The sequence below is a fragment of the Gigantopelta aegis genome, chromosome 4, assembly GCF_016097555.1.
Source record: "Gigantopelta aegis isolate Gae_Host chromosome 4, Gae_host_genome, whole genome shotgun sequence".
In the NCBI taxonomy this organism is placed as follows: domain Eukaryota; kingdom Metazoa; phylum Mollusca; class Gastropoda; order Neomphalida; family Peltospiridae; genus Gigantopelta; species Gigantopelta aegis.
The window spans coordinates 84,323,069-84,339,106 of record NC_054702.1 but is presented as its reverse complement, the minus strand read 5'-3'; the positions used below and the strand labels follow the sequence as shown (position 1 = coordinate 84,339,106).

The window sequence follows — 16,038 nt, the reverse complement described above, 5'->3', positions numbered from 1 at the left end:
ATAAAAACAGAATATATTTGTTATTTCCAAAAGTTTACCTTTTGTTTTTGTCATGCCAAACTGAAATGACTTCTTTTTTTTCTCTTTTTTAAAATATCATTATTTAATATCATAGAAAAATAATAAATTTATTTATAATCCGAAAACATATTTAGAACAAAAACATGAATTAAGTGGGGGGTATACGAAAGTGTTGCCCAGTTTTAAATAAATTATATCCAATTTAAAAATCATAACAAAACTAAAATTACCACATCAAATATTTAATTTATTATTTACCTGCGTTTATGGTATAAGGGAAGTAACTCTGATTAATGTTGGTCGTTTTGATTCATGAACTGTGACTGTGAGCGACCTGGAGAACCGCAAATGTTTACTAAAAATAGACAGTGCGGTTATCCTCAGGAATGTGGTGTAGACGAACTCGCTGAAGGTTACATTACACTGATATTTTGTCACGTTTCAACAGGTATGCCTGTCTTCAGATATTTGATTATTTCGAGTGTTCTCTAGCCTACTTGAGACCCTAGCTGCCCCATAAATTATAGTGTGACCATAGGTACTTGATGACAGGATAATAAACCATTTCCAAATGACACTAGTACATGATACGGTGGTTGCTGCATTGAGTTAGTCACTGTGATTAAAAGCCCAATGTCCGATAAACATTCAGTACTTTTTTTTTCTTCTTTTTTTTAACAGCACCCTATCCTAAGCATTTTGATTCGCGTTTTATTCCCGGCCATGACGAAATGAGGATTTTACCCCGCCCATAATGCAAATTTTAAAACACGAAACTACATCAGAAAAAAGTAAAAAAAAAGTAAAAAAATACTTTTAGAGCTTAATTTGTATCATATGCTTCTTGAAAAATACCTTATGACTTTGATATAATCAGGTATTAAAAACACTTCATCAGGACCATATTTTATATTCGACTTTGAAAATGTAAGTTCTTTAATTACTTAGTATAATATCTACATTTGACATTTTATTGCAACTTCATAAACCAGTTCAAAGATTTGAAATGTTTAATTAATTAAACATCAATTATTTCAAGTCAGTTTTCAAATTTATATTTTTGCGTTCAGTGTAGGGAAAACGCTTGTTAATAGGTTAAGCCGTGTAACAATATAGGCTACGTGCTAGTGGTTATCATTATTATTATTTTCCTTCTTCTTTTTTTTTTCTATTCCTCTTTGACAACAGCAATATTTTCAAGGGTTTGTATGTAGGCTAGTGCGTGCTAAGAGGGTTTTTTGAGGGGTATATTGTGGTATATGGACAATATTTAAATTATCCTGTCATCAAGTGCCTATGAGTGTGACCATAAGACTGGTAGCCGTTGTAGGTTTAGGCCAATGAAATTAGATACCTTGTTTCTCGCCAGTCATTTTCTGAAATTTAGGGAGGGTATTTTGCTTTATCCCATTATTCATTATTTTTAACATTGAAAATGCAACACAGGGCTGGATCCAACTTCCAAGGGAAAGGACCAGGGCCCCGTTCCACAAAGCGATCTTAGCCCTAATATCAACTTAGTTAAGTGCATAGGGTAGCCTAGCTATGGCTTACGGTAATCTTAGGGCTAAGATCGTTTCGTGGAACGGGGCCCAGGTATCTCGAATACTGACCAAACCCACACACCACCCAATAAAATAAAGTGCTTTTTTATTTCAACAATTTATTTACAATTTTTTTTTTAAATGTACCCATTTCAGGGAGTTGGTCCATGTGCTTTTTGACCTGATCTAACAGTTCCTAGGTCCACCCTCTCAACCAACACAAAACACCACATTTAAATTGAATGTAGCTCCAGATATAGTCGTCCGAATGTATTTGGTGTTAAAATTATTCCAAAATGGCAGTGACAAAGGTTGATAATGAAAAAAAAACATATAGTGCACAGAGCAAACGTGATGTCACAAAAAATGTCAGAGATGTATGAAGTTAAGCATGATTGATGAACGAATAAAATTTTGCCATGGCAAAGACAGCAAATAGCTGTGGTTGCCCTTACTGTTTTGCTCTAAATCAACAGCAAGAAAAATGCTGTAGTGCCCTACGTTGTATATATAAGATGGTAAAATTACTGTTGGTAATAAATTGTATATTGGGGTGAAATTATTTTTGTCTGAGAAAACTTTTGAAGGAAAAGTTTGCAATGGTGCCCTATTTTGTATTATTAAAAAGTAAAATTTGACCCTTTGTGGATGGAGTTAAAAGGAAGGTGTTTTTTTTTTAATTGAGAATATTGTTTGTTGGATTTTTCCTGTTTGTTTGCAAAATAATGAACATTTACTTTGAGACTATGATTTTTTTTTTTTTATGTAGAACCAAAATCATGATATGCAGAGTTGTGAAAAACTGATAATCTAAATTCATTGGTCTTTTGAAAATTGCCAGTTTATGAAAATGTAATTTTGTCATTTGAAAGGTCAAGGAAATACTGTATCCAAAATATACACTGTTTCCCATTTGATGATTTGTGATGCCATAAACATTTAGTTTAATCGTTTTTGACAGTTCTCCCATGGACATGCACATTCAGAGCAAGCTGTTGTAGTGCACGCCTAGTATGGGCGCAGGTGTCGGCTCTTGTCGGTTCCTCCGTCCAGGACAGGATTCTCTCATGACTAGCATTAGCCTTATACATTGGTGACCTGTACAAACCCTGCAAGAAGAAACCTGACACCACTGTCATTAACATACAGAGCACTTATTTTGAATCTAGGGTTGTCTACATAGCGTTTAATGTGCAGACATGGGACAAGATTTAACTCGATCAGTGGAGTGCTTGCCTAATATGCTTGGGTTGTATGATTGAACCATGTACACAGACCCATTAAACATTTCCCTGACCCCACAACTAGTATAGCAAAGGCTATGGTATGTCCTGTCCTGTTTATTGGAAAGTGCATGGGCTGCTAATGAAAAATGTAGCAGATGTATCTCTGAAGACTACATGCAAGAATGATCAAATGTTTGACTTTCAGTAAATCAATGTGCTCTAGTGGTCTCATTAAACAAATCTAACTTTTCATGCTGACATGTTAATTTAAACATTTCATTATCATAATTAATGCTAGAATATTGAAACTAATCTGACATTCAGTGGAAACAATATGGCTTTCTTATATTAAAGAATTTCGGGTAAAAATAGAAAGAAACCAGAATATTTTATGTCACCAGCAGCCAGTTCTTCACCTTCATAGAATTCTTCATTATGGATGACAAAGTTAGAAGCATAAATTTAATGATCAAAACAATAAATATATATATATATATATTTAAGGCTGGAATGGGTTTGTCACGAGTACGCACATTAGTGAGCACGAACTGGCTAAAGGAACAACTCTTCAGTAAAACTAGCAAGGGCGGACCACTCCGAGTGCTTGACACAACATGGCAATCCAAGGATGATGTTAACTTTTATGAAGAGTACTACAAGAAGTATGTTATAAGCTTAAGATTTTACAATTATTTAAAAAATAAATAAGGTTTATTACGCCTAGCAACAAATATTGAAACGTTCTAATATCACCAGCTTAGGATTTAGCATATACGGTTCTAATCTGAGGTCAAGTCAGTATGTTGGAGAATAAACCCACTTTTTATCCCATTAGGGTTTCTCATTCCATCCAGTGTTCCATATGGATGTATCAAAGTCTGAAGTTTGTACAATCCTGTCTGTGTTAAAAAGGAAAGGACCTTTTTTTCCTACTTTATTTTCAACAAAGAACCGACATTTCTTACTATGCATTTAGATATATAGAGTTTTCATATCTCTCACAAACACTGGGATGCTTCAGATTATTAGTGTGAAAACCAGTAGCTTTCCACTGTCCTAGTGGATCTCAGAGGTTCAAGAGGTCTTTTTTTTTAAATGCTCTTCTCCCCCCCCCCCCCCTTGAAAATGTTAGATCCACCCTTGATGACCCCTTCAATTAATTAAATAACATTACAAGTTGATATTTTATTTCAGATCTCATATCCCAACCGCTCTGTACTTCAGTCTTGATGAATGTGTCCATCCCACGAAACTGATTCAGCGAAATCTGCCTGATCTGAACTGTTTCAATCACTACATCCAGAGGTTAGGAATCTCTAGTGACACGCACGTGATAGCCTATGACCAAATCACTGCACGATCATCTCTCAGAACATGGTGGCTGTTCAGGGTAATTATTAGGCCAAATAAAAAATATATGTGTAGTTCTGGTTACCTAACCAACCCTAATTTTTTTTGACCATAATTTTTTTTTTTCCCACCTACTGATCTACATAACAGCGACAGGACACACCATTTGTTTAAAATGTTACTTTACTGCTCTTTGCAAGACAAATGTAGCAGATTTTAGGAATTAAATTTAAAAAAACAAAAACATTATAGCCTACCTACCTATCCAATTTTTTTCCCCACATGTGACCAGAACCACACATATTTTTTTATTTGGCCTTAATTTATTGGTTGGTTGTAATGGTTTTTATTGCCATTGACTCTAGTTTCTGAGGTAGGTACCTTTTTAATTTTAAAATAAAATTTGTATTTATTAAAAACACCAGCATGACCAGAAACACATTGGATCTCTAAAAATTAATAATTAAATGAAGACATTTTCTATAAATTAACAACAAAAAGCTGTCATAGCCAAACATATTTTACACAGCCTAACAACTAGGTCAGTGGCTTTTAATTAATTTTGATTCCTTTTATTTTAAATAAATTTTTGTGTTTATTTCAGGCCTCCAGATTCAACGGAAAGAATCGTTTCCAATAGCAAAATCATGGAACCAAAATTCCATTAAAACCCATTATCATGTAAAATAATCCACCATTACCATGATCATTGAAAAACAAATTTTCCAATAGATTCCCATGATCACAGGGCATGGAACCAGCAAAAGTGTTTCCCATAAAATTTTAAATCCTGAGACTAGTTATGTCCAAATACGTTTGAAGTACACTGTCCTATAAGAGCTGCATGTTCAGGACAGCGGTTAATGGGTTATTTGTTAGTGATTGGTGAGAAAGAAGTCACACCTGAACACTAGGTCATTAAAACTCACTCTGGGTGGTAGCCGGTACTGGGATGTGAACCCAGTATGTACTAACCTAAAGTCCAACGGCTTAACCACTACGTCACCAAAGCTGGTTAATTCATTGTAATAAGTTTTTATGCTTATATACATTTGATGGTTTGTGATTAATGAGAGAGAAGTCAGTCACTGGCAAAGCCCCCACCCCGAATCACACCTTTTTTATTTGCCTACCCCTCAATATAAAAACCTGGATATGCCAGTGAAATTTGTTAATGGTCTTTTTTCACCAAACTGACATGCATATTCACTCTAAGTTGGATGCAAACTCAGTACCTATCAGTGTGTAATTTAAACCTAATAGCCTACCCACTAGGGTCTCCATGAGTAGTTGGGCATGGGCCAAGTCCAGTAAGACTCGAGTCCGTTCACAGGACTCCAGTATCCATGCAAGGAAGAGCACCCTTATTTAATTATATTTGTTTATGTCATTTTGTGATATGCTTGCCGCCGGTTACATTATAAGAATGTGAGACCTGGAAGAAGAAAAACCCTGAATATGTGAAATGCAATACAATGGCATGATTTGGCATCCATGTTCAGCACTGGAATTGAGATGCATAATACTATTTTAATTTATTCCCTAGTCTCATTATCACCTAGTGTAAATGGCGGGTACTCTGGTCTGACTGGAGTTTGACCCTTGAGTACTTGAGTCCAATATTTTGAACTCGTGGAGGCCCTACTACCCACAGCCCTATTTATGCTTCCCAGTATAACATTTTATCACAAATCTAAATATATGCAAAAGTCCTATCAGCTTGAGTTTGCACTTGGTCTGTTTCATTTGTAGCTAGTATCATGTATTAGTAATCTAATATCAAGAAAATTACAGAGAAATACATATTTATTGGTGGATTTTTATTAGTATTGTGACCATGTATGATGGAAGCTGTTTTTTGTGTGGCTTCAAAGAAAAATTACCATTGATTAAAGGATGGTATGTTTGCTGTTATTTAGCTAACATGGAGAAGTATTTTTTTTATTTGAATGATGAATTAAGATCTAGCATAAGTAGCAAAACCATGATTGTACTTATTGTATTTTGGTTTCTTGAATCAGTTGTATGGTCATTCGAAGATCTCTATGCTTGATGGAGGTTTTAACAAGTGGCTGGATGATGGGTACGAAGTGTCGACAGAAGAGCCCCAAGTTGAGGTTGGAAATTTGAGACTTTAACCCAATTTTTCAGCCTCTTTGTACTTCATTATTTAGTAGGTTAGACACACTGTTGTAACACATATTAAGTATCTATTTGGTTAAACATACATACACTGTGAAAGTTATCTAGTAGGCCTAGATGAGATATAGTTATGTTATGTTATAACTTTGAATGCACCAATATCCATTTTCTTTTTTACTCTTTGGGGGAAATCATTGTGACTTTTAGTGCTAATAAACAAATTGGTAATCTAAGTACTAAGCTTGGCTTGGTTGTACAGAAAATATACATGAGCAGGGGTTTATACCATCTGTAATTTTACTTGTAGAAGACAGATTATCTTCTTAAACCAAAGTTTGAGTTAATGCGTGACTATGATGCTATGGTGCAAAATGTGAAAAGTAAGGTCGAACAGATTATGGATTCGAGAAGCTGGGAGGAATTCTCTGGACATAAACAGCCAGAAAAACCAGAAGGTATACATGTTGCCATTTTAAATCTTCATGTTTTTTTCCATCTGGTATTCTCCCAAAAGACAGGTCTACATTCTTTAAAGCAGATGCCTCAAAATAAATCGAGACATGGTTGATCGCATTACTAATCACCTGTCAATGAAATTCAAGATATTGGTAGTTAAAACACTGATATAACTGTTGTTTGTGTTAAATTGATAGATAAGCAAAGATCTTAGACAGGTACTGTGCAATGAAAACATCCAAGAACACATTATATAAAGGTATGCCCAATGAAATACAAGATATTGGAAGTTAAAGACATAATAATCATTGATTAGTTGTTGGTATGAAATTGGTAGACATAAGAAATTTGTATACAATACTGAATCACTATTTAGTCACTGACGAAGTCCGAGGTTAAACCCGAGATGAGCGTACCTGAACCTTCATTGGATGTGGGCACATAACAATACTGGTAGTTCCTGCTCCCGCATTACTGGACCGACTCACCACTCCAGCAGTATTACTCGATAAGGCTTATATAACCCAATTAATTGTTTTGTCTACCAAATGGAACATCTGCCTTTTTGGAGGTCAGCTTCCATCCTGCAACCATGCACTCATTTGGCAAGTCTCTTCCACTACATGTTAATTATATTACTTGATGAACTTGCCAGTTTTCTAATTGCTTTTGACTTATCTTTCTATTCAAGAATGGATTTCAGTTTAAACAAAGACTTCTAATGAAATTGTATACCAGTGGTCTATTATCATTATTAGTCCACTACCGGTCCAACCGGATGGGACTATAGGTTTCATCTCTGTCCATCCGTCCGTCTGTCTGTCCGTCCCACATATGTTTTCCAGATGTTTTCTGCAGAAGGCTTTGAGATATTGAGCTGACATTTTGTGTATAGTTTCATTATGTACTGTTACAGATCAAGTTTGACTTTCATGGCGATTTACCCATTTTTGACGCAGTTATGGCCCATGAATGTAGGAGATGTTAAATTTTGTTTTCAAGACTTGTTTTTCATCAGACCTTTAGATATTGAGTTGAAATTTTTTGTATAGGTTTATCACATACTGTTAAAAATCAATTTTGACTTTCATGGTGATTTACCCATTTTTAATGGTTATGGCCCTTGAACTTGGGAGATGTGAAAATTTGTTTTCCAGATTTTTGCAATGCCTGGAGATATCAAGATGAAATTTTGTATATAGCTTTATCATTTGTATATAGCTTTACAGATCAAGTTAAAGTTTCATGGTGATTTACCCACTTTTCAGAGTTATGACCCTTGAATTTAGGAGATACGAAAAAGTGTTGGGCCCGGTAGGGGACATGTATTGCTTTAGCAGTACTCTTAAAATGCTTGTTGTTGTTGTTGTTATTATTATTATTATTATTTATAGATCTGAAGACTGGGCACATACCTGGTGCGAGAAATATTCCATTTGAAGACCTTTTTAATGAAGATGGCACATTCAAATCAGACAAAGATTTGAAATTATGTAAGTACGTGTATGTGAATGGTAAGCAGTCTGTATGTAAACTGGTGTATGTTCAATGTATCTTACAAATAAACCACTAATCATATTTAACACATATGTACTATGCCATAACTTTTTAAAAAGTTGTCAGCCCTTTATTTACAAAATAATTTGCCAAAATTTCATGTTTTGTTTTCAAAAATAATTCTTCTAATTTGTTACATTCAATTTTAAATTACTTATTTACAGAGTATAAATTTTGGAATATAAATTTTTATGATAAATATAAAGCTGAGGTTTTTATTATTAAATCTATTTGCTAGTGTTTGACAAGGCTGAGATTGATTTGAACAAGCCACTGGTGGCCTCCTGTATGACTGGGTTAACAGCTTGTGGACTGGCAGCAGCCGCACACTGTCTGGGGAAGGAGAATGTACCAGTCTACTATGTGAGTATGATACTTACTGTAATAAGAACTCTAGAGGAGGATCCTTGAATGCATAAATACTGTCCAGTCCAGAACATTACAGAAAAACTGAGAGGCATTTTTTAAAATTAATTTTATTATTTGATATACTAGTATCAAACACTTAAGACACTTCAAAAAATGAAAATAAAATTCCCCAGCCTCCATTCTTATATTATGTTTGTGTCTAATGAGTTATTTGCCTCAAGAAGTTTTTATGTTATATGTAATCTGCAGACAGTTTGGAAGGCTTTTAAAATTACTGAGTATTTATATAGGCAGAAAGTAAAGATTTTTGTGCAGAAACAATCGATGAAAAAACTGAAATATTATTTGACAATATTTAACAAATAATTTGATGTTATTAAAGACTCACCATTCAGTAAACACACACACTAATATGATACTGGCCATGTTACGAGTTCTGTGAGAGTTATCTGCTCTTGAATACAACACCTATTGAAATGCCACATTCAAAACAATGTTTGTGAATGCCATACATGTTTCTGCACACAACACAATTAAATTAATTTGCTTTATAAAGTGTTTACTGGATGGCAAAGGTTTAATACCACATCAAATCATTTTAGAATATTGTCAGTTTATACTTCATTTTCATACTTCATTGCTTGTAACATAACTTTTTGTGAGGAGTATACTCATAAGTGTACGAAACAGGGGTGCAGAGGGAGCACCTGCCCCCATTATGCTGGAGCAAAACCTCAAATTTGGGCAAATATTGTACAGTTATTCAGGCATAATGTGCAAACCTGAGACCTTTTTACCATGTATTTCCATCATTTTACCCTCAAATGCATAGTGATTCATTTGCAACCCTATATAGCTGTTTGACAGTCATGCTAATATGAATAAATGTTGTTATCCAGATTCTGGCATTTTCAGTTCATTCGGGCAAAAGCCAGTCTGCCCCTGTGAAAAAACAGGAGCCTGTACACCTATGAGTATACCAACACATTTTTAATGACCAAATTCAACTGTTTTGCTTAAATATAATTACCACAAGTACTGAATAACAAAAAATTATGATTTGAACTTGGGCAGGTATGTTGTTAAACTTAAATATTTAAACAACAGTTTAGAAGGAACAGAATGACAAGTATCATTACAAACCAATGTGTAACAAATCTTGCTACAATACATGTAGTTTTTATAAAACACAAAGAACACACCATATGCCTAATTTTTGCATTTACCCGGTGAAATAGGTCAAATATTAGTGTAATAATCTTTAGAAGTCATCTGTGATAAATCTTGCTAAAATAATATTACAATAACAAAGAATTACCAAAAAGTCTATTAATTAGTTATTTTGGGGGGGTATTACATGTATTCTTTTTGCTGTAAACAGTTGTGCCTATGAAAAATAAAAATAAAATGCAATGACTGTATTTTCACTTGAAGTGTCTGCATTTAATAAATGAACTGATGTAATTAAATTTTCAGTAAATTACTTTTTTTCACAGGGATCATGGAAAGAGTGGGTACAGCGAGCAGACGACAACATGGTTGCTGTGGTGAAAAAAGAAAGATAAATAATGAAATATCCGATGTTTAATTATACTCAAGATATAATATATTCACATGTTTTGTATTTGCTTCAGTAGTATAAAAAGACAAAGACTAAGGTTCATAGGAACTGGGGGTTTGGATGTCAGGACAAAAATGTATGTGTTTTGTGTTAATCTTTAAAAAGAAAAACATCTCGCTTGTGTTCCCCCTCCACTAGCGATTGTGTCCTCACCCACCAATTCAAATAGTGTTCCTATTTCAGTTATTCCAGCCACATTGATATAGAGCTCTCAAGAGGTTTTCATTGGGACTATATTTTTTAAGAATATTATTAACATGATAACTTCACCCATTAATGATATATACACATACTAATATACTTTTTTTGGTATTTGATTCACCCTCACCCCATCTCCCAAAACACAATGGTGTATTTAGTATTTGTGTTAACTGATAGAAAGGAATAATTATTGTCTACTAAAACAAACCTATTTGATTCTGATTTGACCAGAAATAGTCGTTAGAACTGTTGGCATTTTTTGAAACCATCTAACGCTATGTATTAGTAGAGGTGACATGATATACCGATGCATCAATACATCACGATACTACTGCTGGTGTATTCATTCCTATTTTGACCATGTATCGATTCCTATATAAATTTTGTATTCATTTACCGGTATCAATTTGTACTGGTTATGTACTTATTGACAAGTTATTTCCCCTTGCCTGCTTATGTCAGTATGTCTGTGATGTGATATTTCTACATGAAAACTGTGTCTAATCAGTGTTTTACTTTTAATCAGGTTTATGCCTTATATTTATATCAATTCACCTAAGCTTCAACTTCTTATTTTACTGGGAAAACATTGTGAATGAGGTATCACAATACACATTGTATCATGGGTTAAGTATTGTGATACGTTTTGTACTAGTATTGCAATATTTGACACTATATTTTAGTGTACATATTGCAAATTCCACCAATTACAAACTATTATAAAATGGTAAAATTAAAACTTGTAACTACATTTATATTATATTTAATTTTATTTGTCTTAGAAATGCTTGAAAATTACATGCATGTTTAACTTTCAAAAAACATGCATGTAATTTTCAAGCATTTCACTCTAGTAGAAACTTGAGTTTCATTTATTTAATGTTTCCATTGTGAGATAGGTTACACTTACATAATATATAATATACAGAGATTTTCTTGAAAATGTTTAATTTTATTTTTTTCATAAACATGAAATGGCAGTTGTATTATTTTTTGGCAGTGCATCAAACTATTGAGTTGAAATTTTATGTATAGCTTTATCATGTTCTGTTATAGAATAGGTTTGACATCATGGCAATTTACACATTTTTCACAGTTATGGCCCTTGACTTTTTCTTCTTTTTTTTTCTTTTGTTTTTAAGATTTGTTTTGCTGTGCCTGAAGATATTGAGATGATTTTTTTTTATATAGCTTTATCATGTATTGTTACAAATCAAATTTAAACTTTCATGGCGATTTACACATTTTTTCACAGTTATGTTTCTTGTATTTAGGAAATGCTAATATTTGTTGGGGCCCAGTAGATGACATGTATTGCTTTAGCAGCACTCTCAGGACGCTTGTTTTATTAACCTGACAGACAATATGGAACAAGATAAATGCATCATTACGAAGGAAGTTTGTGTCATTAAATGTGATATTATGGGTCTGCATATGTGCTGACCTCACAATGACCATAAACACCACTAACCATATTGTGTGATTTCTTAAATTGTGGTTAGTGATATGTAACTGATGGGCAATAATGGTGGCTGGTTGAAACTGGTTTTGGAGGGTTGCAATTCAGGACTCTGGTGGAGCCAGTGATATTTAGTCAATAGATAAATGTAGGTGTTCTCAATCATGTCACACCAAATCTAGGTGTTCTCAATCATGTCGCACCAAATCTAGGTGTTCTCAATCATGTCACACCAAATCTAGGTGTTCTCAATCATGTCGCACCAAATCTAGGTGTTCTCAATCATGTCGCACCAAATCTAGGTGTTCTCAATCATGTCGCACCAAATCTAGGTGTTCTCAATCATGTCGCACCAAATCTAGGTGTTCTCAATCATGTCGCACCAAATCTAGGTGTTCTCAATCATGTCGCACCAAATCTAGGTGTTCTCAATCATGTCACACCAAATCTAGGTGTTCTCAATCATGTCACATCAAAATGTCTGGCAACATTGCTGATATACTAATACCTGCTTGAAGCATTCCAACTGATCTATCGCTGTCGTTTGGAGTCAAGCATGTCATGGTTCAAAGGAATATATTATTTAGTATATACTTAAGACATATTTATCTGATATTGCTTTAGTCACCTAGGTGGAATCAATTTCATATAACATAAGATCACATTAGTTGGCCGTTTTTATCATCACTGCACATTACAAATGCATTTTTTTAAATAAAATATTTACTAGGTTTTGTCTTTAACTTAGTGGAAAATGGATATATTTGATTTGTTTAACTATGATGGTAATTACATTACATGTAAAAAAAAAAAAATTAACATGAGATTATGGTGTTGTATTGTGCAATCAATGAATGTCAATATTGATCTTTATTTTGATGAATTGACATAATATTATTGCATGTCTAACTTAATAATAGTATATTTTAAAGTATTTTGCTTGTTATGAATATTTTTTATTGTTAGTCGACTCTGTCCTCTTTTGGCAGTGATAATTAGCTTAGTCCAGTTGTTCAAAAGTATAACTTATTCAGTGATTAAAAAAAATTCTCTAAACAAAAACTTTAATACAATCAGCAAAGATTTCCTAATTTTGGATTGCACATTACAGCTTTACAAGGGCATCAGAAAGAATTTGACATTGGGGAGGCAGAGTGTGTTAGAGGGTTGACCCCTCTATGTGAATGATGTTATTTAACTTTCAGGCAATTCAATGATAAAAATTAATTTCTGTGTATGTTTGAAAAAGTACATCATATTAAATGATGTTGCTAATATCCTTATGATTGTTTAATATTTTTTAACAACTGTGCCATTTTTACTAAGCATTAAAAAAATATTATATTATATATACATGTATTACTTACCTTGTTACCTTTATTCTTCACTTCTAATATTATAAATTAATTACTTTCAGTAAAATTTGGTATAAAATTCCTATAACACTGTCATATGAGTCTCTGTTTTTTTAAATAGTTTTTCTATAGTATTTTAAATAGCTTTTGAAAATAAACAATTTTTATTACATTTAGTTTTTGTTTTCTTTATTATTGTTATACATCAGTCTAGCTGATGTTTTTCTGCTTGGTGTGGCTGAACGTAGCCCAGATGTTCTGCTGAAAGACCAAATCTGAAAGTTTTTCATTAGAGTATGTAAAGACTTCTATATATTCCCCTCAAATGTTTTCTTAAGTAATAAGAGCGGGACATAGCCTAGTGGTAAAGCATTTGCTTGAACTGGCGTCGTGGTTAGGCCATCGGTCTACAGGCTGGTAGGTACTGGGTTCGGATCCCAGTCGTGGCATGGGATTTTTAATCCAGATACCGACTCCAAACCCTGAGCGAGTGCTCTGCAAGGCTCATTGGGTAGGTGTAAACCACTTGCACTGACCAGTGATCCATAACTGGTTCAACAAAGGCCATGGTTTGTGCTATCCTGCCTGTGGGAAGTGCAAATAAAAGATCCCTTGCTGCTAATCGGAAAGAGTAGCCCATGAAGTGGCAACAGCAGGTTTCCTCTCAAAATCTGTGTGGTCCGTAACCATATGTCTGATGCCATATAACCGTAAATAAAATGTGTTGAGTGCATCGTTAAATAAAACATTTCTTTCTTTCTTTGCATTTGCTTGATACACAGTCCGTCTAGGATCGATCCTCGTTGTTCCAGCCAGTGCACCACGACTTGCTACTAATGAAAAAATGTAGTGGCTTTCCTCTCTAACACTATATGTCAAACTTACCAAATGGTTGACATCCCATTAACCAATGATTAATAAATCAGTGTGTTCTAGTGGTGTCATTAAACACAATTTTTTCTCAAGCATTAGCCCTGAAACATTTAAAACAAAACCATGTGTTGAGGTGAAAATAAGATTCTTTTGTTTTGAGATGGGTGGAGTAGGGTGAGTGGGTGGGGGGGGGGGGGGGGGGGGAAGTTTCATGTGAAACTCTTATCCCAGTATTCACGTTCTATACCCTGTACCAGCCCTTTTTTTCATCAACTATATCAGTTTTGATTGATGTAAAAGAAAAAGAAAAGTGTTACATAAATAACAAAAGTTTTATTTTTATATGCAATTTATGAAAGTATTGCTCATGATATAAATAAAACAACAGTGAAGAGTGTCATCTGCTTACAGGTCAGGTCAGGTACAGTTTTTAACATGCATATATACCACGAAGGTTTCACACATGCCTATCATGGGCTTAATCTCTAATTTTCACCAGTGACTAAGTCGGGGACCGGAGGTGGGGGGGGGGGGGGTAGGGTAAGTAAGTTTTTTGAGTGCTCGGCCTAAAAGGTTTTACGGTGATTTGAGCAATTGTGCCAAAGTAAAGTGCGTTGGACTGTTTATAAAAAAATAAACATAAGAATTTGGAGCTGCGGCCAAACATTTTAAAGTCCAACTAAGCCCAAAAAGGAGGTTACCTGTCCTAGGTAAGGTTGCACTCTACATCGGGGAGACTGGAGAGTCCCGGAGTGACGACAGCAGATATTGTCGTCGCAAAGTCCGAACCACAGTGGAGTAGCCGGGGCCGCAGACTGCACTGATCATCTTGTGGATAGACCTATTGAAGATGCACTGCCTGAAGGTCTGGTCCCTCCTGTGCGTGACGACTACTCTATGTATGCCTTTATGAAGACTTTGTTGTGCAGTTCGTAGTGGCTGCCGTCGTCTATTGGTCTCCAGTCTGTGTTGAAGTAACTGCCCCAAAGTATCATCAGATCCATTGACGGCTAAGACCCAGTTGTCTTCCTCAGGGGGAGTGATGGGCGGTGGTGGCTGCTTCATCTTGGCTGGCTGGGTGGTTGGTGATGTTGCCTTCCATTTCGCCACCGCCGCAACAACAACTGGTCCAGCGCCGACTCAACGGGAGCGGTCGGTATAGTTGACCGCTTCACTGGAGTCAGCACCCATGGAGTGGAGGTCGGTGGTACCGCCCATGGAGCCTAGCACATCGCGATGTCCAGCTGCAAGTATATAGCATCCGGGGACGTGGGCGTCAATGGCGGTCCTGTCCTCTTCGGAGAAGTAGGTGGGGGCGGCGACGCAGACAGGACCGCCACTGGCCATTGAGCCGCCAGCTTTGATCCCCCCCGAGCCGTCCCTGGCATGCCTTTCTTCTTCCTCCTTCCTCTTCCACTCCCTCCATTCCTCTTCTTTGGAGGCGGGTCACCATATACCAAAGACATGGTCGCCCGTGTCCCGGTATAGGTAACCAGGAACTCCAGCAGAGCCCCAAAACTGGCTATCAATCCTCCCAGGTGTGGGGGGGGGGGGGGGGGGGGGGGGGGGGGGGGGGGGGGGGGGGGGGAAACTCGAGAGCGCACGTAGACACGTCTACTCGCACCGCGAAAACAGTTGGGAGTGTCTGCTTACAGAGTTTAACATATTTAGTTTATCCTAAATTCATATTTGATTATTTTGTCATAGTTTTGAATGTATGTAGGAAAAACAAAATGGAGAATATATAATTTCCAATTTTTGTGAGCAGACAGCATTCTTCATTCTGGATGAGTAGGCTTATTGATTTATTTATGCATGTATCTTGACCAATATTTGTACAAATTGCAGAGAAAAGTTTTGCTAT

At 35.4% G+C, this 16,038-nt stretch overlaps 1 protein-coding gene across 2 annotated transcripts; it reads left to right on the top strand.

The window, feature by feature from the left end:
• Window positions 1–333: 333 nt before the first annotated feature.
• On the top strand, window positions 334–13,477 carry LOC121371264 (thiosulfate sulfurtransferase-like). Of its 2 annotated transcripts, XR_005957781.1 has the most exons (9): window positions 334–469; window positions 3,296–3,453; window positions 3,986–4,181; window positions 6,163–6,258; window positions 6,591–6,738; window positions 8,134–8,232; window positions 8,535–8,659; window positions 10,162–12,098; window positions 12,159–13,477. XR_005957781.1 is itself a non-coding variant. In XM_041497018.1 (8 exons), exons 2-8 carry the CDS (start codon window positions 3,302–3,304, stop codon window positions 10,228–10,230), a joined length of 885 nt encoding a protein of 294 aa, XP_041352952.1. In that variant the 5' UTR covers window positions 334–469; window positions 3,296–3,301; the 3' UTR covers window positions 10,231–13,477. The 2 variants fall into 2 exon arrangements, 1 of the variants encoding a protein (XP_041352952.1); XM_041497018.1 differs by having other exon boundaries at window positions 10,162–13,477.
• The last annotated feature ends 2,561 nt before the right edge of the window (window positions 13,478–16,038 follow it).

Bases quoted from the DNA above. Each gene is read 5' to 3' on its own strand.
- LOC121371264 (XM_041497018.1), top strand. From the start codon at position 3,302: ATGGGTTTGTCACGAGTACGCACATTAGTGAGCACGAACTGGCTAAAG. The intron at 3,454-3,985 runs GTATGTTATAAG...ATTTTATTTCAG, and splicing joins TATGAAGAGTACTACAAGAA to ATCTCATATCCCAACCGCTC. The intron at 4,182-6,162 runs GTAATTATTAGG...TTCTTGAATCAG, and splicing joins GAACATGGTGGCTGTTCAGG to TTGTATGGTCATTCGAAGAT.